Raw genomic sequence first — 23,604 nt, 5'->3', positions numbered from 1 at the left:
ATCACAGTAACTTCCTTAACTATGGCATTTTGTGGCTTAACCTTCTTGTGAAGGGTGTCGGTCATCAACTGCTGGGAAACTGTGAAATGTGCAACATTTCCTTTAATTCAGTCTTATGTGTTATTAAAATAGCTCTGCGGAAGTAAATTTTCTGTATTATAATTGCTGTAAAATACAAATTTGACGTCGTCTGTTGAAATAAATCTACCAAGAAACTTTTAAACATTTATATCAAATGTTAATTTTGTTTCTCTAAAAGAAGAATCAGGGCTTTTCAAGCCTCCTTAAACCTGTCAGCTGACATTTTATAAACATTTTAGACTCGTAACATTTGAAATATCTCTTATCCATACTTTCCGCATGGCTCAGACATCTTTTGTGTTCAGAGTTATTCCTATTTGAAGTGAAGTACCCACGGAGCCATCTGGTTGAGAAACATTTATTTATATGTGCATTTATCTTTAAACTCTGTTGTCTAAAAAACAAAGAAACCACCATAAATGCACAGGCAGACTGTTCAGTCGCAGTTCTGCTTATTTTGTTTAACTAGCTGGTCATTGATTGAAAAATGTGCTGCATGCAAAGTCCTGAACAATGAAGAAAATGGGCGAAAAGAGGAAGGCCTCGAGAAATGTATTTGTTTTCAGAGCAAACAATAAACTTTATAGTCTCTTACTAATCGGTGAGGTTGGATCAAAATAAAAATGTTAATTTCCAGCGTAGGAAATGCTGGATATTTGTTGAAGAACTTTATTTTTCAAACCAGTATTTTACCAAAAAAGGAATAGACTGAAGCCAAGAGGCTAAGCAGTCTACAAAAAGAAGCATATCTACTGTCCACATACATGCATACACATTTACATTAAATATACGTAAAAAAAAAAAAAGTTTATTAGTTGGTTCAAGATATCACACAACTGGCAATAGCAGAAAAAAGTCAAACTGATTCATATGAATATGAAAATATTTGTCAGTGTGAATGCATTAAAATAATCTTTCCCCGTTAGGCAGAAATGGCGGAAACAAACTCAAGCATTAAAAAAACTGAAGGACATTTTGTAACAAAGAACTAACTTAATGTGTTCCTCATTCATTTACATTTATTTTATGTGAAGCACCTGTCTATTCACTGTATGGAGAAGCACACAGGCTCTGCATGTTGCTTTGGGTCGTAAACATCTCTGCACAATCCTGTAAAAAAAAAAAAAAAAAAAGATTATTTTGGTGAAGCGATCCTGTCTGACCAGTTGTGTTTGCTCTGTACATTAATGACAGTTGCAAAGGGGCTCCAGCCTGGAACAATGCAGCGTTTGAATACGGCTGATCATGTGTTCACCTCACCCCCGTCGCTCTCATTTCTCCACTGTCAAAGTTATCTGCTCAATGGGACACACCCATCTATCATCATCTACTTTTATTTTTTATTCCTTTTCCTCTTAACCTGACCGGTTAGTGAACTTAATCTGATTCAGTCACGCCTAAACACAACCTATGGCGACAGGCAGCGGCATTTTTTCCATTCCACTCAGGCGGGGCCGAATGAAGAAAACAAGTTCATACTGAGCTCTTTCCTAAGAGAGAATCACCTGAAGGACGTGGATTAATAGGATGTTTTGAAACTGCTCTCAGTGTATTGGGTGAAAGGTGATCTGATCGCTGCGTTTTAAGCGTCTCCTTTCAGGTAGAGGACGAGCGGACACGGTGGACGGAGGGGTTATCTCCGTGCCATTACTGAATCAGATGTTTTTCTGCAGTCGGTCAATGAAATTGGCTACAAATATAATGCCGTTCAACTGCAAAATCACCAAATCTTACCAACAATTTTTGTCTAGTTTCTAGTTGTAAGACATAGGAGCTTGCATTGCATAATTAATTTCTGAATAAAGATTAAAATGCACTAGTTGCACTGGCAGATATTCCCCATATTATAAGTTAAATAACCTAGTACTTGTAATCTATATTTAATAATTACTGACTCAAAATAAGATCTTATAACTTGCTGAAAAGTTAGTTGTAATTCAAAATGGCATGGTGGTATTAAAACCCATAAAAAACAACATCCTCACGAGGACAAGATTAAAAACTAAAAATAGAATAAAGTAAAATGATATTTAAATATGCTAACTTGAATTTTGGAAGCTTGTGACAACAGGAACCAACAAACCTGTTGCGGATAAAATATCTGCGTCCAGATGGAAAAACAAACATTATAAGATTAATCATTCACGATAGTTTTAGTTTATTATAAATACCTTCTTAAAGCTGTTTGAAACTCAGTCTTCTGAGGTGTCTCCTATACTTTTTCTGGTAGAGTGAACATAGCTCCACATAAGGCCGACTTCTTTAAACTCCACCTTTAATTGCATTTCTAGTTTGATAATCATTAGCTCTGCTGGTACAACTCTTTAAACCTTTTTAGCTGCTGGGAAACTACAAAGATTTATCCCCTTTTAAAAGCAGCAGAATGTAGGTCAGACTTGTAAATGAGCAATGAGAAACCTAAACAGACTCATGACTGTGGATGTGGGCCTTTGTAAGAGCCAGGTGTGAGGGAGCATGTAGGTGATACCGGGGTCTTCTCTCGGCTTTGGTTTTCAGCTGCAGAGGCTCCATTGTGTGCTACGTGACACTACCGCCAGCACCACTGACAGCCATTTGCATTAATGGGCTGACTGACCCTCCCCCAAACTCCCTCGCTCTCACACACACACACACACACACACACACGCACACACACACACACACACACACACACACATTTTGTTACCTACTGCTGCTGCCTTTGAGGCCGTAAAGGCTGCTCTTTGGTTACTGATTGTTTGCAGAATAAGGCCTGTTTATAATTTATCTGCAGACGTTCAGTCGCTGACCTACATACGCTCCCAAACTATCAGACAACAGACACCAAATGATTATTTATCAGAAGTTGTGAAATCTGAAGTCTGGCTGGATTAACTTTGCTCTGTCATCATAACACATATCTGCTGTTGGTGGTAATTTTGAGTTGATCTATTTAACTTCTCACCAGATCATATGATTTAGAGTCTTTATCTTTGTTTTTGTGAAGTAAAGGTTAAAAGTGCAGAGCTGTTTTTTTTTTCTTTTCATTCTGATCAAGGTGTGTGGACCGTGCGTTACCAGTCGGCCCAGTTTCTTGTCATTTATCTAGTTTCTTATTGTATATCTGACAAGTAGAGCTTAAATCCCCCCGTCTCAGCTCACTTACTACAGAGACATGGAAAACCTACAGCAGCCACGCCCGCGTCCGCCTGATAAAACTGGTGTTGGTGGGTGGTAACTGTGGTGGTACTGGTGGGGTTGTAATGTACACAGGGATTATATACCTGGGACTAAGAGAGGGCCGGAGACAAAGAGAGCGAAGCTGATAGGAGACGGAGGACAAATGGAGACACAGCAAGGAGTGAAAAATGAAAGCAGATACAGATGGACAGATACATGCTGTGTATGTGGGAAGCTAACAATGCTATACAGCGAGGGGTGTGGTGTGATCGTGATAGCAGCCCTGCCAGTTTGACAGAATCCCGACTGGCTGCTTTACGCTCCTGTTCAGTCAGTGTCACATCGGGTTCATCTAGTTTACTCCACAACGATCTCGAAATCTGAAGCTTCTCGACGGCTTTTATAGGAAACCTGTCTAGCAAAATTCTAACCTTTATGCTTTTATGTAGGTCTCAAAAACACCCAGATGTTTTCTTTTTGTTTTGTTTTGGAAATAACTTAACATATTTTGGTGTCTGGAAAACGAGCCGTTTCAAAAATGTTCAGTCACATTCGATGGGCACTGTGTTGTTACAGAGCAACCTCAGCCTAAGCCGAGCTCAACCTGTTACCTAGCAACTCAAACTGAGTTCCGGCACATTTGGTTAGCTGGTTTTACGCTGTACAATGGCTGCTGGAAAACACAAGTGTTTTGTTGTTGATTTACCATCCAGAAACCACTAGCTGCATTCTTGTTGAATGTGCAGGAGGCTCCGCTTCTGCTTTTCAAAGATGTAGGATACAAAACTAACGCTGTACAATGGCAGCTGGAAAAGACAAGTGTTTTGTTGTTGGCTTACGATACATAAATTACTTGCTGCATTGTTGTCAGTTATGCAAGAGGCTCAACTAATGCTTTTCAAAGATGTACAGTTGTATAATTCCGAATCTGTTTGCAGCTTTTTCACATGCAAGTGTAAAAGCTGATTTGGAGGGGCGTGGCCAACAGCAGCTTATTTGCATCTAAAGTGTCTGCCCTAAAACAGATCATTGTCCAAAAAATGTGATCAACATGTTTTTAATCGCTCATAGATCTAATCCCAAACTGTTAAAGGAACATTACAGGCCACCTCTAATGGGACTTGTGCAGCTGTCGGCACTCCTCTCTTTATTACATTTAAAAAGACTTCTTGATTTATATCTTCTAATAATAATACTTCCTCATACCTGTTGCTGAGCGCAGCCTTGCATCCCTTCATAGTTCTGCTTTGACTTATTTTAAGAATATGAACTCAGTCGCCCTCTCTCCCATGATAGATTTGTATCGTGAGCGAGTCCGGTGCCTCTGGAGGTTATTTTTACAGGCATTGATATGGGCGGCCCGAGTTGTTTAGATTATCTTGATCTGATTAAAACAACACGTCCCATGAATTCAGTTATTACTCTGCGGAAATGTTAAAAAAAGAAGTGTTTCTTTGTTTCATAAAATTACCAGCAGAACAGTTACTGGCTCCCAATAGGCGTTACATCAGGGGACGGTGATGACAGCTTTCTAAAGGACGATTTTAGAGTCTTTATCTAAAAGTCTTTATCTAAAAGTCACAGTGACGACCAATTTTCAGATTGTTCTTGCATCTAAAACAGGTTCCTGGAGGTTTTAGAGGAGGAATAATCACATGGCATCACAAATCCGCTGCTGAACTTGCAAAATATTTATCAAGTGAAGTTTGGAAGTTTGGAAACTCCAGAAAACTGACCGTTCAGACTGCAGAAACTTTGAAAACTCTTGGATACATTTCCAAATTAGTACCACATTTGGAAGAAACACAAGTTGCATACTTTTGATGGGAGGAAAAGATCAGAATCAGGTCATTCAGACTGCTGTGAAAGTGGAAAGACATGGATAAATTCAACATATTTTTACTCAAGTGAAGGTAAAAATTACTCAAGAAGTCACTCAAGGAAGAGTAAAAAAGTATGTCAAAAAGTCAGTTACTGAGCAACTAATCAAAACTTCACTCTTTAATATTTAAAAATTACATCATCAGACAGACCAAAATATAAAGTTATGTGCAAATTTTGGTATTAAAAGATCAAAATTAGAACAACCAATATAAATAGCATAATTATGAAATGAAATCAGACAAAAGAGACATTTTTATAAATCAATTTCTTTCAATATATGCAACGTTAACAAACTGCAGGTGTGTGTCTGCCCGGTGTAATTTTGGTTAAAACATGTTTGTTCTTCATTCAGTGAAGTAAAAGTGTTGATACTTCAAAATAAAATTACTCGAGCTGAAGTAAAAAGTGCAGCATAGTAAAAAAAAAAAATACTCCTAAAAGTAAAACTTCTCCAAAAAGTCGCTCATGTAATGTAATTAGTGACAACACAACTCTGCAACTGTGCTAACACACAATTATGCCTAAGAAAAACTCACCAAATATCCTAACAGTGATGTTTTTGGGCTGTGAGAGGAAGTCAAATTAAACTTCATGCAGAAAGAACCAGGCTGGGATTCAAACCCAAAACCTTCTTGCTGCAAGGCAACAGTGCAGCCAACTGCACCACTGTGCAAACTCTATATTTGTGATTCTTTACTGGAATAAAGGCTATAGCGGTTTTCGTCTGGTATTACACCCAGACATGCTGCTTTTCAGTTCTCCAGCAGTGATTTATGGGGATATTTTTAATTTTATTTTGACATCTTCCTCTCTGCGTGGCAGCAAGACGAACCTGGACCGTCATTCAGTTTATTGGCAAGTAAATAAAATAAATAGCCGTCTGTTTCATGTCATATTTATAACTCAATGAAGAAAAATGTAATGGATCACTAATTTGGATCACTCATAGCAACATTTAAAATCATCCTTTGTTAGATTTGGCTCCACACTTGATTAAAATAAATTACATCTTATTTAATAGCATGGGATTTTCTTCGCCGCTGAATCATTGGCCCATAATTAAAGTTTTAACTCTTCCACGCTGTAAAAACGATGGCGCTATAAAAACGATGGCGCTATAAAAGATAATTTATTTCCTCATCTTCGCTACACGAGCCAACATTTTCTTTCTTTGCACTGAGTTGTTCATTTATTTGGTCTTTCTGCGAAGCATGGAGTTTATTCCTACAGTCATATGATATGCGTACCTCATCCCATCTTGTAATTATAATATTTTTAGACAATTACGTGACGCTGCTAACCTCAACAACACAATAGTACCGCAGATTGGGTCATAATAATTACTGTTTTTCCTCAACAACTCCTATTTTTTTCTCATAAAAATAACACCAATTTAAAACTTCTACACTGCGAAAACACAAAAATTTTCCCACGTATTTTTGGTTTAGTTTCTAGTGCAAATATACTAATTCACTTGAAATGATAAAACTAACTTACAAGTAATTTTTTTAAAAGTTGACAACTCCTTAATATTAATCAAAAATACCAGTTGCAAAAATGTCTCATTATAAATAAGGTACTCTGCCAGTGGGACTAGCACTTTTTCATCAATATTAAGAAATTGTTGATTTAAAACAAGCTCCTATATTGCTGAAAAGCTACTTGTAAGTTAGTTGGTCTTATTCCAAGGGTCTTCTAGAAACTAGACCAAATATACTTCATAAGATTTTGTGTTTTTGCAGCGTAGGTAAAGTGTGTCACCTCTGAGACGCACTTTCAATTTGAAATGTTGGAAAAATGTCAATGAGCCAAATGTGGAGGAAGTAACTGCAGGCATTCAGATGAAGGAGGGTGCTGTGCCTGAGCCTGTTAACCCTGAATGAGACCTGAAACCGGATATGCTTGAGTAAGAATGGCGTCAACACAGTTCACACTTTACAAAATGAAGCAGCCTTGTTGAGTGGACGAGGAAACGCCGACGCTAATCAACACACTGCCGTTCAGCTATGCGCTTCTCATGTCTTCCCAAATAGCTGCGAACGACAACCGTCACATGGGAATCACACCTTTTACTGTTAACAATAACCGGATTGTTTTTAGGCATTATGGTCTCTGGGATATTATAGCTGTTTGTATTTCTTATCCTCTTGTCACTACGTCCCGTGGATTAGAGGGAGTGGGCTGCAGCAACACCACAAGGCAAATATTTATTGGTGAGAGAGAGAGAGAGACTGAAAAAGGGACAGGGAGCAAATAAAGTAACATGAGGGGGATGGGAACTGGGTAAGGGGTAATTTCTAAGATTTATGGTGCAGCACTTCACGAAATGCATGCATCCTGTAATTAAACCCCCCCCTCTGCAGGCTTGTACATTAGGTGGCATCCCCCCACCGCAGCATCCACCTCGGCCTCACAGCCCCCACTCCTCCCAGTCTTGACCACCAGCTAATAAGATCCTACACCAGCCTGGCGTCACTAATGAGGGCTGAACGGGACGAGCTCAGCGGTGACAAACCACCGCTGTCGCCATCGTATCACAACCGTTTCATTTTCATTTTCTCCGAGACGGCCTTTCAAGAAAATGATCGTTTTTCCCCCCTCCACTAATTACATTTACACAGAGAATTGTAACTATTGTTGCATGAGGGAAATTAAATAATTGAATATAGTTCTGAACTTAACTGAGCTTAATGAGATTTTTTTGCGTTTCGTCACTGGAGATGCTCTAATCTGATATTAATATCTGAAATTGAACAAAAAAAAAATCTAGATCCGGCATCAGTGGTAATGTGACTCGATCCATAAGAGCAGATCTATTCAGTCTACTTCTATGCTTTGAGGTCTGAGAAACGTTATGGTTCATTTTTTATTTTACATTATATTTACAAGTCTGAATCACACTTTCTGAACCATTTATAAGATTTATTGCAGTTTATTTTACATGTCAACTTATTGTTTTCGTTTCAGTTTCTTTGCTGTTAATTTTTTGTTGCCTATTATAATCCTAGTTGCATCGACAGAACTATTTAAAGTTTTGTTTTTTTCATGTTTGACCAAGCTTATGATGCTAAGAGTTAAGACATAAATTTATAACTCAGTACTTTTATGTCTGCCTTAAAAAAGAGAAATGTTTTTCGATATTAAAGCTCAGATGTATCGGTATCGTAACATGGATCGGTGCGTCACTATTCATCGCTCCAACATACAGTTTTTAAATTATTTACCTTTAATTGAACTGAAAAAGTTGATAAATCTGATTTTTCCAGGTCTCTGTCGAATATAATCTATTTTATGCATGCTTAGTTCTTTTTTTTTATTCAGCTAAAATCATTTTAGAGCTATTGTAGCGTCATGCACAACAGAAGGCTTCTGTCCTTTTCGTCTGTTTGTGTCGGCGCCGAGCTGAGGTGAGTGATTTCCTGAAGTGATATCAAACGCTCTTGGTTGGAAAGTGCATCATGAGGCTTTGCTGCAGGCTGTGGGTTGTGCTGATGCCTGTCTAGTAATAATACGCTCGGGTTTTATTTTCTGTGGTTTTGTTTGACAGTGCTTGGTAGCACATTGTGTTTCGCAGCCGGTTACTTCCAATACAACATTATGAAACTCTGTGACCTTGCTCAGACACTCGTGTGATCTTGTTGGTACTAAACATTCGGCGCAGACTCGTCGCTGCAAACCTTTGCTGAAGTGTGAAGAGAGTCACGCTTTCACAGAACCTAAATGTTTGCATTGACTGTGTGCATGTGGCATAAATAGAAAACGCTCTAAGAAGATATTTTGTTATCAATGCAAGCGGAAAAAAACAACCACGGGCTGAATGGCCCCACTGTACTCCCCCCAGTGTGGGCGCCTCACTTTTACTGCTCACTTTCGCTGAACTTTCCGGAGCCCTGAGCCCTGCCAGCAGCTGGACCCACATCAGGATTTCATCAAGCCACACTGGTCCGCAGCGCTTCTTTACTTTCCATCTGGGACGCCCCCCTTGTCTTCCTCATTTTTTTAAAATTAATTTTCTTCTCGACTTATCTTTTTTTTCTTTTTAACCTCACAATATATGCGTTTACTTTCATGATTAAAGTTGAAAAACATTTTTAAAAGCGTAAAAGAAGTCGCCGATGGGTGATGAGTCTGGATGGTTGAACTCGAGCATAACACAACCACAGAACCAACCAAAGTAGAGACAGCAAAGCTTAAATATGAGATCATAAAGTAAATATTTAAATGGCAGATAAACCAACGAGGAGGAGAGAGTCAGAACAAATGTTGTCAGTCTGAAGTACCTCAGAGACTTAAAAAACCGGCCCCAAACAAAGAGATTTAAAAGCTCTCTATTCTGAATCATCACAGTGCAATGTTATATCACACATAAACAGTTGTGATATTAAATAAAGACTGGTGCTCTAAATTAAAAGTTGCGAATTATGTCTGCATTTTAGGCACCTTGGTATTTGTGCTCCAGTTCTGATCAGCATTGTGATGGTTAACCCAATCAACTTTTTATGTTTTTACACAAGAACTCCAGCGTTTGCTGGTTTTGGTCTGAATTTGTTAGCCCCAATAATAACGATTAAAGAATAAATTAGGACAAAACCATGACTTTTAAATTAAAATTGACTTGCAAAAATGTTAGATGCATCACAAAGTGATCATCTTTTCCAAACTTCCTGGTTTTCTTAACTGGAAACCTTTGACTTATACTCTAAAGTACACCTTGGTGCTTTTAATTGGTGTATTAAAACTTGGTTAAAAACGAGAAACGTTTTCAAATGAAGATCCCGTTTTAATTGTTTTTTGAAGTTTTGGATCTATGATCCCATTCCTAGAAAAGAAAAACTGATTTGTTTATTTGTTTAATTTAAATATTTCATGGTTAGTTTACTTTTGAGTAAGAAAAATGCAACATTTTAGTTAATTTTAATTTTAAAAATGATATTTTTTGGCCAGTGAGTATTTTTGAGCTGACAATTTAGCACCACAAAAAGTTTGTACACCTCTGATCTAGAGTTAAAGTTAGTAGCAGGCCAACAGACGGAGTCACTATGGTGCCATCTTCCATATGATTTAGTGGTTGTGGCTTTAATTTGTGTTTTTGTTTTAATATAACTTAAAGTTATGTTCCTGATGGTTGTAGGAAAAGAGCTGCCATCTTTAATTGGATGTTTTATGACATCTAACATAAAAAAATAAAACTTTTCCCTTCATTTTTCTCTCCTTTTTGTTTCCACAGCTCTACGAACTCGACGGGGACCCAAAAAGAAAAGAGTTTCTCGACGACCTCTTCAGTTTCATGCAGAAGCGAGGTGAGTGTCCGTGTCTCTGCTCTGCGTATCCATTACAACCATTACATTTCTTCATCAAATCTCCCGGCTTTATTACTAGCCGGTGCCACAGGCAGCTTCTAATTATTTTATAGAGAGGACGACGATCACCCTCCCCCATCTTCTCGGCTTTCACTGTTCTGGGTGGGGTCGTGATTCATTTCAGAGATAATTGCTTCACGGTCACACTGCAGTCTGTAACCGTATAAAAGCCTGGGGATGAATTAGCCGTTTTATCCAGTCCTGAGCACTTCTCCAACACTTTGCACTTCAGTTCTCCCTGTTTGGACACTTCGTTCATCGTTTGTGAGCAGCTAAAAGCTGCAGCCGTTTGACTTTGCTCTGCAGAGCCGCTGCTGGAGTCACAGGTGGGCTCAGGGCGTGTTATCACATCGGGGCGGGGGGAGAAATGGCTGACATGGGAGACAACAGACATGTGGTCACAACTGAACAACCAGAACAAGCTATTTACAGTGTCACCCACAGCCTGTGGGTGGGTCTGCCAAGTCCCCTCTTGGGATCTGTGAGCGCCATCTGTAGGCCACTCTGATAACTGAGGCATTACTTCTCATATTCAAGTTAACTTGTGTTGCAAAGATGACTGTTTTATATTTTCACCTGTTTGTTTTTAGTTCTGGTTATGACTTGAGATAATATAAACAAACACAGGTGACTGGTTAAGTTTGTCTGTGCAGCATATTTCAGCAACAAAGCAGCTCAAAGTGCTTCACACGATGAAAACGCAACACAAAACTTCGCATTGCTGTGGAATAATTAATCCAGACTCAAACAAACGAGGTTCCAGTTACTATTAATCAAAGGAAGAGCTAAACAAATTCGATTTTAGGTTGGATTTAAAGGCAGTGTTTCAGCTGTTTTGTAGTTTTATGGAAATTTGTTCCAGATTTGTGGTGCATAGAAGCTGAATGCTGCTTCTCCATGTTTGGTTCTGGTTCTGGGGATTCAGACCAAAACCAGAAGACCTGAGAGGTCTGGACACAACAACAATAAGAGATATTTAATGTATTTTAGTGCTAAGATGTTCAGTGATTTATAAACTAATAGTATTTGAGAGTCTAAGGTAAAGACTTTTATTTAAATGTTCTGTTTTGCTCTATTAGTGCATCTTACCTTTGCCCACAAACACTAATCCAGTTCAACGCTCAGTGGAAACGAGGCGTTTGAAAATATTAGCTTCATTTCAATAAATGGTTCTTGTCATCGTTTTGCAACAAATGGTTATTGTTTTGACCCGATTCATATAAAAATACTTTCTTCCTGGGCTACAACTAATAATTAGTTTAGTAATTGTTTATTCTGTTTATTATTTTGATGATTAATCAGATATAAAATTACATATTCTGCACATTTTTCATTTAAGCCTTTCTTGTGCAATATTAGAAATAGTCTAATTGAAAATGCAAATAAACATATAATTTATTTCCTTTATACAGAAGAAAATAAATATTTTATTGCTTAAAATGTAGGACTATGGTTTTCCTTTTGTGAACATTTGATCATTTTTTGCAAAGATATTGGAGCTAAATCTTTGGCTAAAAGAGCTTTTATAACATCAACATGTGAGAAAGCTCAACACTTTCTGCTTCATTTAACATCAATACACGTAGAGCTGATCCTATTCTCTCTTTTCTGGATTATCCGATGAATAATTGCTGTTGTAAATTTTAAAAAAGTTGCTTTATTTTACATAATTTTGTTAGTTTTTTTTTTACAGAATTTGAACCACGTGAAGCTAAAACTTTGCCACTTGAGGAATTTTTAACACTTTTACAGACATCACAAATCCAAATGTACATATTATCTGCACAGTTTTTGCTTAATTACTGAAAATGTTGTTCTTTCAAGAAAGAGACTTTTTGAGTCTCTACACTCCGGTTAGCGATTAATCGATTACTACATTAGTTGTCGATTATTTTAATAAACAAATAATCGTGATTAATCCTTTCAGCCCTACTTTTTTCCCGAGGTTTAGAAGCAAACTACAGGCATCTCCAACGTGCAACTCAAATATAATTCACACAACATTAAATGGCTGTGCAACCTTGTAACCTGTTGATGTTTCTCCTGTGTGTGTGTGAACCAGGAACCCCTGTGAACCGTATTCCCATCATGGCCAAGCAGGTCCTGGACCTCTACATGCTCTACAAGCTGGTGACAGAGAAAGGCGGCTTGGTGGAGGTCATCAACAAGAAACTGTGGAGGGAGATTACCAAGGGACTTAACCTGCCTACCTCAATCACCAGTGCAGCCTTCACCCTCCGCACACAGTCAGTGCACGTTTCTGTTTCCTCTCACAGTTACCCGCCTGTGCTGTTGTTGTGTTTGGCATATTTGGATTCACCCTTCCAGTGGTGACAGACGCAGCTAAGTCAGCTTTTCTCATGACTAAACAGTGCCTTAACTGTCGCAGCTTTAATCCCTTAATCCCTGCTCTGGTCGGTGCTTCACAGCGTCGGAGATGGCACAGATCAAATGTCAACAGCCGCTTTGTTTTTCAAATTAACTCCTGTGTGTTGAAGTAATTTCCTGTAGTTGGTAGTTGGAGCTCCTCGCTCCCAGCTAGCAAAAGATCATCCTGATCTGCTCTCCCAGGAAGGAGGCTCGTGTTGTATTTACGTTTTTTATTCCTCCTGATCTTGATTTTAGCTCAACCTGAAATTTTAATGTGCTTCATTGGGATTTTAAGTGGTAGAACAACACAAACTGGAGCATAGTGTTGAATTGGAAGGGAAATAATGCATGTTTTTTCATTTTGATTTATAGCTAAAAGTCAGAAAAATGAGGCATTAATTTACATTCTGTTGATTAACATGAAAGACAATTTTAGTTTAGACTTCGTCATTCATTTTATTGATGGTTTCAGTTTTTTATTTTCATCTTATTTTTTGTTTTGGGATTTTTTTGGGGGGGGGGAAAATTAATGGAATGGTCAGTACAAAATTAAAATTTATTAGTTTTTCAGAGGACAAACTTGCATTGTTATGCCATTATCCTTTTATTAATTGAAAATTGTATCAAAACAACAATATTATCGTTTATCTCAATAATTTCTGGGACAATTTGTCATCTAGCAAAATTTGTTATTGTGGCAAGAATAGTTATAAGGTAATTCAAAAAAATAAATAGTGACTTTAGAGGGAAAAATATAATAAGCCAATTAAAAGCTCATGGAATTAGTTGCTGAGATAAAAACTCGTTGAATTAAAAAAATAGGGACAATTATTCTGCTTTTTTAACATCTGGACCTTCTTAGATCTGGTGTAGATCTAAGAATATTTGAAAAATATTTTAAAAAAATCAACAACCTGAGCTTCATTCCACTATTTTATGTTGCTCTTTGATACAAAATTCCCCAAAAGGTACATTGAATTTTGAAGTAAAGCATCACTTAATGTTCATAAAAGAATCATTTACATCCATTAATTCCAGATACATGAAGTACCTGTACCCATATGAATGTGATAAGAGAGGTCTGAGCAACCCCAACGAGCTGCAGGCGGCCATCGACAGCAATCGGCGGGAAGGACGACGGCAGAGCTTCGGCAGCTCGCTCTTCACCTACTCCCCCAACGGGACGCCAACCATGCTGTCCTCGCCTAAAGTCTCTACGCCGAACGTGGGCTTGACGGTGGGAACCAACGGCGCCTCGCTCGCCCCCATGCAGAAGATTAAGAAAGGTGGGAACTGTTGGTTGTAGGAGGTGAAACTTAAATGGCTTGTTTTTATAATCCTTGCAAATGCTTGAATTTAAAGTAAGTGTTTTCAAGGTTTGCAAGGTTAAAATCCTTGGAAGTGTTTGATTTTTGTAAGAAAGTGCAATTCAACGTTTGATTAAAAGTCTAAATTTGGAAAGCATTTTTTACCTAATAAAAATCCTTTTTTTCTCACTGACTGAAGTTAAATCAGACTAACCTTTTTTTTATTTCATGTCATTTAGATTCAACAAAATTATTTCTTTTTTCTAAATGCCAAAAAATTTAGCAATAAAATCTTTACATGTTTTTCTCTAACATCATATATTTAATTTGAGCAAGAAAGCCATTTACACACAATATGTTTGAATTAATTTAATGTTTCAATGTAATAAATATGTTATTCTTAATGACTCAATGTCTTATTTATCTGTTTAATTGAAGTACAGGTTTAAACCGTTAATGATTTTTTTTTTGTTTGTTTTTTTTGTTAAATTAGTGTTTTATTTTTGGACCAGTCAGTTGGATCATTATTATTATTATTATTATTCCAGCTGCAGAATGTAAGGGTAGCACTGTACCTTAATATCCTTCTACTCAATTAAAAGTAAAAATGTATTTGGTAAAAAAAAATTAAAAAAAAGAAAAAAGTCCACTTGAGTGATGAGTAACTAATCAAAACATCAACATTTAATATTTAAAAATTTTACCATCAGATGGACCGAAATATAGTTATGTGGAAATGTTTATATTTTAAAGACTAAATGAAATGAAAATGATTTATATAAACTGCATAATCACAAAGTAAAATCAGAATTTTTTAAATATAAAAAATGTTAGCAAAAACTGCAAGTGTGTGTCTGTGTCTGGTGAATTTTTGGTTGAAACAATCTTGTTCATTTGGTGAAGTTATTCTCAGTAGGTAGAGTACAAACATTTTACTCAAGTAAAAGTAGCAATACTTCATAATAAATAATAATAAATTCTTTAGTTCTTCTTTTTCAGTGACCCGTTTTTAAGCCACTTATTCGTATTATTTTTAGCCACGATCGTTTGGTAGGCTAGCTGTAGCATCGCACTTTGAGCTGACGTCACGGCAAACAAACGGTCGTTTGCATGCAGTACCTTGTGGACCAGTAGGGGGAGCCTGCGGACTCGCAGCTTGATAAAGATTGATTTCAATGTATTTGATTTTATCTGACGCTGATTTTCTCCTTGTCGGACTAGAAGAGGAGGGAAGCCAGCCGCTGCCGGGGGTCGGCATTCCTCGTCTGCCGGTGGGTCCCATGCCCGGCCACTCGGTGGCCGCCGTGCAGGCGGCGGCGGCGGCCCAGGCGGCCATGGCGGCTCAGGTGGCGGCTTTGGAGCAGCTGAGGGACAAACTGGAGGCGGGTGAGCCTCCGGAGAAGAAGATGGCTCTGCCTGCGGAGGAGCACCACCGGCTGCTGCAGAGAGCTCTGCAGCACAACCTGCTGGCCATGACTGCTCAGATACCCATGAACATCCGCATCAACAATCAAGGTACCGAACCTTCTGCAGCGTTTCCTCACAAGCACAAATGTTGTTGTTGTTGTTTTAAATTATGTAAACGTATGCTACCAAAATAATTTACTAAATGGCGGAATAATAGTGGGAGAAATATTTGTTTTTATCAGTTTCTGGAAATTCTGATGTTTACACAAACTCATAACAAACACACTACTACAGTTTATTAAACAATATGTATAAACATCTTTGTTGATATTGTTATATTCTGCTTGCTTACATTTTTAGTAAAATATAGGCACAACAAGCATTTTACAAAATTAACATTTTGCATGTTTTTGTACTTCAATTTGGATCTCAACTGCTTCTAAAAACAGCCAAAAAAAACATCCAGGAGTTTTCTGGTAATATTATAATGTTTAAAAATAAACCGTTTCAAAAACCTCTCGAAGGGTTAGGTCATATTAAACGGGCTCTGCGCTGTTACCTAGCAACCCCAGCCAAGCTCCAGCTTGTTTGGTCAGCTGGTTTTATTGTTGTATACACTGTACAATGGCTGCTGGAAAAGACGAGTGTTTTGTTGTTGACTTGCCATCCAGAAACCACTTGTTGCGTTCTTGTTGATTGTGCAGGAGGCTCTACTAATGTTTTTCAAAGATGTATAGCTGTATAATTGCCCATACGTTTCCAGCCATTTTCATGTGTGAATGTGAACGTTGAGTTGGGGGCATGGCCAGCAGCAGCTAATTTGGATTTAAAGTGACAATACGCCCTAAAGCAGATCATTCTGAAAATTCAAAATAAACAGAACTGAGCAGAAAATCTGATTATTTGAATCATTTTGTGCAAATAAAATGTAATGAGCATGTTTTGCATCGCTTATAGACTATCCTAACCTGTTGAAGGAAGCCTAACAGGTCACATTTAAGACAATATTGTAAAAAAAAAAATTAAAAATCTGTATAATATGTAATCTTTGATTGTCAGAATAATGGATAGGTTGACATTAGTCATTAGTTGCAGCCCTACTTAAAATGACCTTAATGACTTAAATGGTCATCTTGGACAGGTTTTATGTCAAGCATAGATGTAGACACACATCAGGTTGCCGTTTAGTTTTTACTGAAGCACACCCTTGGCATTTTTTTCCTCCCTTTCATTGTGCATAATTTCTAGATTTCACCCATCTTCCCCTTTGTGCTTCAGTTGCCATCTCAATACATTCTTGTCACCACAAACCACAGCAGTAAGGAAAGCGCTAACAGCAGGCCTATATGTTGACCTGTTTAGCTTTTAGGAGCGGCACGCGTGCATACATGCCTTACATGTGTGTGTTTGTCTTTGTTATGTGCAAGCGGCATCTTTGATCTTATAGCAAAGGTTCGTCTCGGTTTCTGACTATCTGATGGAACACGCAAACCGTTTCTCAGTAAGCGATAAAACTTCACAGAAATGTTCTTATAGAGGTGATTTAAAAACAGAAGAAAAAAAAGACAAATTACACAAAATGTGTGTGTTTGCAAAGATAAATACTTGTGCACTCCACTCTATCTCTGCCTTTTGGGTGAGATTTTTAACACTGTTTGGGCAAAAGATTATTATAAAAAAATAAGCTATTGTCTTCCTGGCAGATGGCAGGCAAGAGTCGGCTCTGAACCTCACCACAAACGGCACAAACAGCATCAGCATGTCAGTGGAGCTCAATGGAGTGGTATACACTGGTGAGTACCTCTGTGATTTCGTACAGGAAGTACAGCGCATCACTTCCTTCCTCTGTCATTACCCCCCCTCTTAATTTGATATTCACTTGGGAGAAAATGTATATGTTGTCTTCTCTTTGCAAGCCTTTACCTTCCATGTATTCAGATTGATGGATGTTAAGAGACTCAATCCGGTTTTGATTTCGAGAACTGGCATCAAAATAGTTCATTTTTCCAGATCTCATTGGTATAAAACACGTTTATTTTTGGAAACCTCTGCTAATGTGGCAGATAAATCTCTTTGAAGGAACATTTTTAAATTGTTATCCAGTAAAACCCGAGGATCTCTTATTTATTTTTATTTATTTTTTTTTTGTTTGGCTTATCTCAAGTTCAATTAATGGAGAAACTTTATTTCTTCAAAAATCAGACAGAATATTTGTTTCATTATTTAGAAACAGAATGCCTCCTTTTCTTCCTGCATTCCACTTTGCAGACAAGACATCAGGCGGCCACTCCTCTTTCCTCTTTTCTTTGCATGAAGTTAAGGTCTAGTACTCTTGATGCAAATGTGTACCATCAAGCAAATACTCCCAACTGATTAAACAAAGATGTAACCTAAACCTTTAAGATGAGATCGAGCAACTTGCTGCTTTTATTTATCACAATATTAGAAATATTTTACCAAATTGCTGTCAAGACAAAATATCTACATGTGTTTGTTTAAGGCCAGCTGCCTTAGTTTTGTATGTTTTATAAATAACTAATTAAGTAAAGACTGCATATCTCTGGAGATATAATACTACAAACTAAAATCAGCATCAATTTATGTGCCTCAGAACTGAAGAAAACTATCAAAACTGCTAATATAATATTAGTAAGAACATTGAAAATATTGTTTAAAGTTGAGATGAACTGATCTGAATTTGTGATTTAAGTCTCTAAACACAGAGTCCCAATATGATTTCAAACAATCCTTAACAACTTTAGAAATACAAAGAAATTGTTTATGGAGTTAAAATAATGCTCTATAAGTAAATAATCTTTCCTACCTATATTTTCAGTGCATGTTGTTAACTTCCCTCAAATACATCTAGTGTGATCTTATGGATTTACATCTTTAAAAGCATATAAAGTTTTATAAGGTGCAAATGAGGCTCCTGGTTTCCTGTTTTTAGTGAAATATTACTATTTCTTGAATTTGGATTTAAATTGATGTGCTGTGGATTTTAACAGTGATTTATGGTTTTCCTTTTGCCCCTTTTCCTGTCTAGGTGTCCTTTTCGCTCAGGCAGCAGCAGGGTCAGCTTCGTCCGGTGTGTCTGTGTCGTCCCTCTCCAACAAGCCTGTCAGCAGTCGTATTACTCCACAGCAGCAGCAGCAAAACACACCTACCTCAGCCTCCAGCAACCCGCTGTCTTAACAAACTTCCCCCCATTTTTTTTTTATTATCACCACGCTAAGAAAAGCCAAAAAGCAACCTAATTTTCTACGTCATCTATGCCAAAAAGAAAAGAAGAGAAGAACCATCATCAGTACAGAAAGACAAACTGAAACTCTGCTCACTTGAAGTACACTATCTCAGGTTTTCTCTCACAAACTCACCTCTTTTGTTCTTCATCGCCAAAAGGATTTTGAAAAGAAATAATCCCAACTGAGAGCCAGTATATGCTAAAACTTGTGCACAACCTGTGAATTATTTATTTCTGCATAAATGTACAGATTATTGGAGAACAACAGAGAAGATAATAACTAGGAAGGCTAACGCATTGTTTACACACACAAACACAGCTACTGACTGACAATGATATTATATCTTCTAGAGGAGAGATTTTTTTATTATTTTAACTTTTCATTGTCATTATTATCATTATTGTTATTCTCTTTATTGTGTTTTGTTGTTTAAACCTTTAATAATCTTCTCATTGCAGGAAAAGTAATCTATATATTAAGAATTCTATGAAAAAAGAAGTATGAAAATCCTCTATTTTTAATCAGAAAAGCTTTAAAAGGTATGTTTTTTTTTCTCTTCAGGGCATAAAGCATTGTGTGGCTGTGACCTCATGTTGTTGTAAAACCAGATAACCTTATAAACGTGGGCAGCCCTGTGGGAGAACAAGTGCAGGTTTGGTCCTGATCTCAGTCTTAAGTGAAGCAGAAGAACCTGCAGGGATCTTCTGCTCCCCTGCAGGACTGTCAGTGTATTATCGCTCTTATCCGGACTCCGGCTGGCATGCTTTCTGCACGTCTGTCTGTCTGTCTGCGCGCTCGTTCTCCCAGAGGCGGCTGCGGCTCGTCCTGTATGTTTTCACCTGGCCAGTCTCAGACGTGTGTTCGAACGGCTCTCTGGAGCAGAACGGCACTCGATTTAAGGTTCGTCGTTAGCTAAAATATCACGTTATGATTTTTCTCAGGTGTCTCTTAGCTTTGTGTGATTTATTACACTGGACAGAGCAATGCTTTCTACATTTTACCCTCTTGCCTCTTCAGGTCAGTGTCATGCTTCAGCCCCTTCAATCAGAATCGAAGCAGTTTTCTGATCCGAGAGTCGACTCAATCCTTTTGCTTTCTTTGAAACTCACACGGACAATCATGTGGGCCTCAGGAGAAACCTGACAGGCATCTTCAGCTCTTTGTAATCTTGATTCTTCTGTTTTTCATTTTTCCCGTTCGGCCTTGTTTTCCGCATGTCTTTGTGCTTCTTCTGATCCAAGTGCTTCTTATCCTGCGCTGTGACATGGATGCCGCCTTCTCCGTCGACGTTACAGCAGTGAATGTTTTGTGATCCTCAAACTGTGCAGCCGCTGCGGTTCGATCTGGACCTTTCTGCGCGTTTGCTGTGTCTTATCATCGGTGACGAACCCGGTCGGCTTTATGACAGAAGAGGCACGCCGTAGCAGCCAGCAGAGTCTCCGCGTCTTGAAATAGTTCAATCGTTTAGCTTTTTGAACTTGAACCTGCGTTTCCTCTCTGGACTGTTGGAGATCGTTACTCAGCCCTAAATCAGGCTTTGTGCGCTGGTTCTGTTCGGAGGCCTTAACGCAGCGTGAGGTGACCAGAGAGTGAGCAGCTCCTCCGCCTAATCACTTTTTACTGTTCAGTCAAATATCACCAGATGGCTGTCAGGGCTTTGAGTCCTGGACTCGCTTCTCTGTGGGAAATCACCACCAGCTGCTAAACAAACACTGGTCACTTTTCAAAAGCACTCTTCTAGCTAAATAAAGAACCCCTTTCATTAGAAACTTCAGTGAAAAAGAATTGAAACTTCACATTTTTATTGTATTTAAAATAGCCTGATTTAAACAAGATGTTTAAACTTAAGTCAGTTCTTTTTTAGTTTAACATTCGACGATTGAAAGTTTCAGTCAGTTTAGACAATCCTCAAGAGTTTATCACAATTTTTAAGACGTTTTGGCTTTCTGCAGGGTTCTGTTTGAACCCTTCTGACCCAGTCGTTCAGAATGGGTCCAAAGCTGAGAACCATGAAAAAAAGCAAACACAGAGCAGGCAGGAATGCATCACAAAATTTGTCTTCATTATTGGAAAACCCAACGTCCTCCAAATACAAAACGGGTACGGCAAAACTTACAGTTTGACTTTGGGTTCATAAAGTTAATATTGAAACAGAGGTTCATCCAGTGAGGTGGAGGAAGTTTGGAAAAACGTTGTAACATTTTGACAACATAACGTTTGATTTTTTTTTGGTCCAATTCTGACCTGCATTGTTACCCTGCAAGCAGCTCAGTCACCAAAATGCTTTACATTCACAGGCCATGCAAGCCTCACTTTTCTCCACATAGCAGAGCTGAATACTCGACAGTAATGCAGCTTCCAGCACATTAATATCTGAGGACTCACTGTAATAGTCCGTCTTCAGTTAGTTTATTTTATATATCCCCTTTAAATACAGATAGAAAGGGCAAAAGTCACTCAAGTTTTATACTTTTAAGATTTTTAGGCTGTTTGGCTTTAAAATATGATAATATATGTAATTTAAAGGAAATGTTCCCCTATATAAAACACTTAGTATTTGTCTTTAACTCTGTTGTTCCTCTGGTAAAATGTCTAAAGTTTATTAAAAGTAGTACTTAATCAAATATTTGTAAAATTTTAATGAATTGTAAAAGACGCAGGCCCTTTTGGTGTCACCTATGGTGATTTTGTGACTCCAAGTTGCCACTTTTTTCTGCAGTTCTGCTTTTGAATGTATTAAATATTAGTTGTATAAATGGGGATTTTTAGATAATGAGATGACATTTTGTCATTTTTAAAAGGAGTTCAGACCCACATTTAAACCCAAAGGAAGCTGGAAAATATGGATTTACTAAATAACCATCTGCTCCTTTACACCCTTTAAAAAAATTAAATACTGTAGTTTAAAAAAATGCTCCACTATTATTTATTTTATATAAATTGTTCTGGGTTTGATTGTCTGGACCCGTTTTTTAAAAGATGGCACAGATTTGGCTTTCCAGCAGAGACGGGTGTTGCAAATGGACTCTTTTTGTATTTTTAAGGCTCTGACAAATTAAATTATCTTTTTACAAAGGAGCCTGAGGTCAAACAGGAACTATTTCTCTTCTATTGATCACGTTTCCTAATTTGATTTGAATCTCCACAAACATCCAAGGACCCATTCATTAAAGGCGGCATAAACATTTTAGAAAAACAATCTACGCTTGCAGAAAAAATACAAAATAAAATCTCAACCAAGGAGGTAAAAATAATCATCAAAAAGTAGCTTTTTAATGAAAAATACTTTTAACTCGTCTATTTAGATCCGTGCAAAAAGTATTTATTTTAGTTTAAGTTCAAAAACCATGAGGGGAACATCGATGGGCATATTTCCTCCTCCTAACCGTTTCTGCTGTGATGAATAAATACGATGCATCGTCTGAATCCTCACAGAAACCAAAGTTTTTTCGCAGATGCCACGTTGCTGACAATCAAAAAAAAAAAAGAGCCAAGGCTTTCGGCTGAATGTTTGCGAGGGGGGAAGGAAAACTAAATTCAATCAATCTGGATCTAAAGGATCAACATTGCCTTTTCAGATTTCACCCTTTGACCTTTCAGCTCCCAGGGCAGCAGTAAAGCAGCTGCCCCCCCAGCCAGTCGATCCATGTTTATTGCATATCTATTGACTTGCTTTTGACGGATATTTGCATTTGAACAGTGGAGGCTCTGCAGCTCCTTTGTCTTTCGGCGCATGGCAGTACTTTCAGGGAGGGTTGGCGTTTTTTATTCAGTTTTTACTTTGTTTTTATTGCGTGGTTGCGACAATCAGGAGACAACTTTAAGGCAACGCTGTATACCTCTAAAGGAAAAAAAACAAAACAAAAAAGCTCTCGTACATCCCTTCAACCGCAAGCCGAGCCCCGTTTCTACCTCAAGGACCTCAGCTTTGGCAGAACCTCATCAACAATTCCTGTCGTTCAAGCAGAAAAAACCTCATCAAAATGTTTTTTCTTGCTTCACAAAGACCATTAAAGAGATTGTAATAACCGCAGACAATCAGATATCTGCTTAAATGTGACTCTCTCCTTTAATCAATAACCATTTTTAGTCATGCAAGGAGAGCAGATTTACTTTCAAGCCTTATAGCCTTTGTGGCAAGAGCGCCCCCCAGTGGAAGGTTTTATTACGACGCACAATCCGCTTTCTAAATGGAAATATCGCATTTACCTCAACAACGGCACGAACTCTGAGCATATCCTCATATCTTCCAAGTGTTTCAAGTGTGTTTATGTAGAAATGTGTGAAGGAGCATTATGAAACACTACAACAGAAAAATCTCAAACTCTTACACAGGCAGTCGCTCTTCTTCCCGCTCTGTCTGGGTGTTTTTACAGGAACCAGGCGTCCTGTTTTAGTGTAGCTGTGATCAAACTGGAGTCTGATACTTAAAGTCAAATTGTAGCAAAATTAAATAAATGAACACGTTAGTTTTAAACGAGTAGCACACAAAACAAAACTGGGGTTTTTCTTGTTTTTTTATTTTCCACTCGGGAAGCTTTCAGGCGGTTCCTGTCGTCTTTACTCTGTCGTCTCAAGTTACGCTCTGGTAGTTTGTTGGTGTCGCTGCTTAATTCTGCTTTTTTTGATGCTGTTGCACAAACTGGAACATCCTTCTCAGCAAATCCACTTTGATAAATCTGAGATTCTGGTCTCTTGCTCACAGACGTTAGTGAAATAGAGCCGCTTTTCATCCAACCAAAGCTGTAGATTTTTAAAAAAATAAATCAAACTATAGATCCTCAGCGTCTT

The 23,604-nt window shown here is 38.0% G+C and overlaps 1 protein-coding gene across 2 annotated transcripts in view; it reads left to right on the top strand.

Annotated features, from left to right (window-relative positions):
• arid3a (AT-rich interactive domain 3A) overlaps positions 1-21,702 on the top strand; it is an 80,538-nt gene extending 58,836 nt beyond the window's left edge. The window contains exons 4-9 of one of the 2 annotated variants that reach the window (XM_007560556.2): positions 10,352-10,424; positions 12,547-12,730; positions 13,893-14,140; positions 15,386-15,676; positions 17,272-17,361; positions 18,615-21,702. In XM_007560556.2, the coding sequence (XP_007560618.1) occupies positions 10,352-10,424; positions 12,547-12,730; positions 13,893-14,140; positions 15,386-15,676; positions 17,272-17,361; positions 18,615-18,763 (1,035 nt within the window). In that variant the 3' untranslated portion in view covers positions 18,764-21,702. Of the gene's footprint in view, positions 1-10,351; positions 10,425-12,546; positions 12,731-13,892; positions 14,141-15,382; positions 15,677-17,271; positions 17,362-18,614 lie in introns of both variants that reach the window. The other variant, XM_007560554.2, reaches the window with a different exon arrangement.
• The last annotated feature ends 1,902 nt before the right edge of the window (positions 21,703-23,604 follow it).

The sequence above is a fragment of the Poecilia formosa genome, unplaced genomic scaffold (genome assembly GCF_000485575.1).
Source record: "Poecilia formosa unplaced genomic scaffold, Poecilia_formosa-5.1.2 Scaffold116, whole genome shotgun sequence".
NCBI classification, from domain to species: Eukaryota; Metazoa; Chordata; class Actinopteri; order Cyprinodontiformes; family Poeciliidae; genus Poecilia; species Poecilia formosa.
The sequence above is the reverse complement of the archived record's forward strand: the minus strand, read 5'-3'. Positions and strand labels throughout refer to the sequence as shown.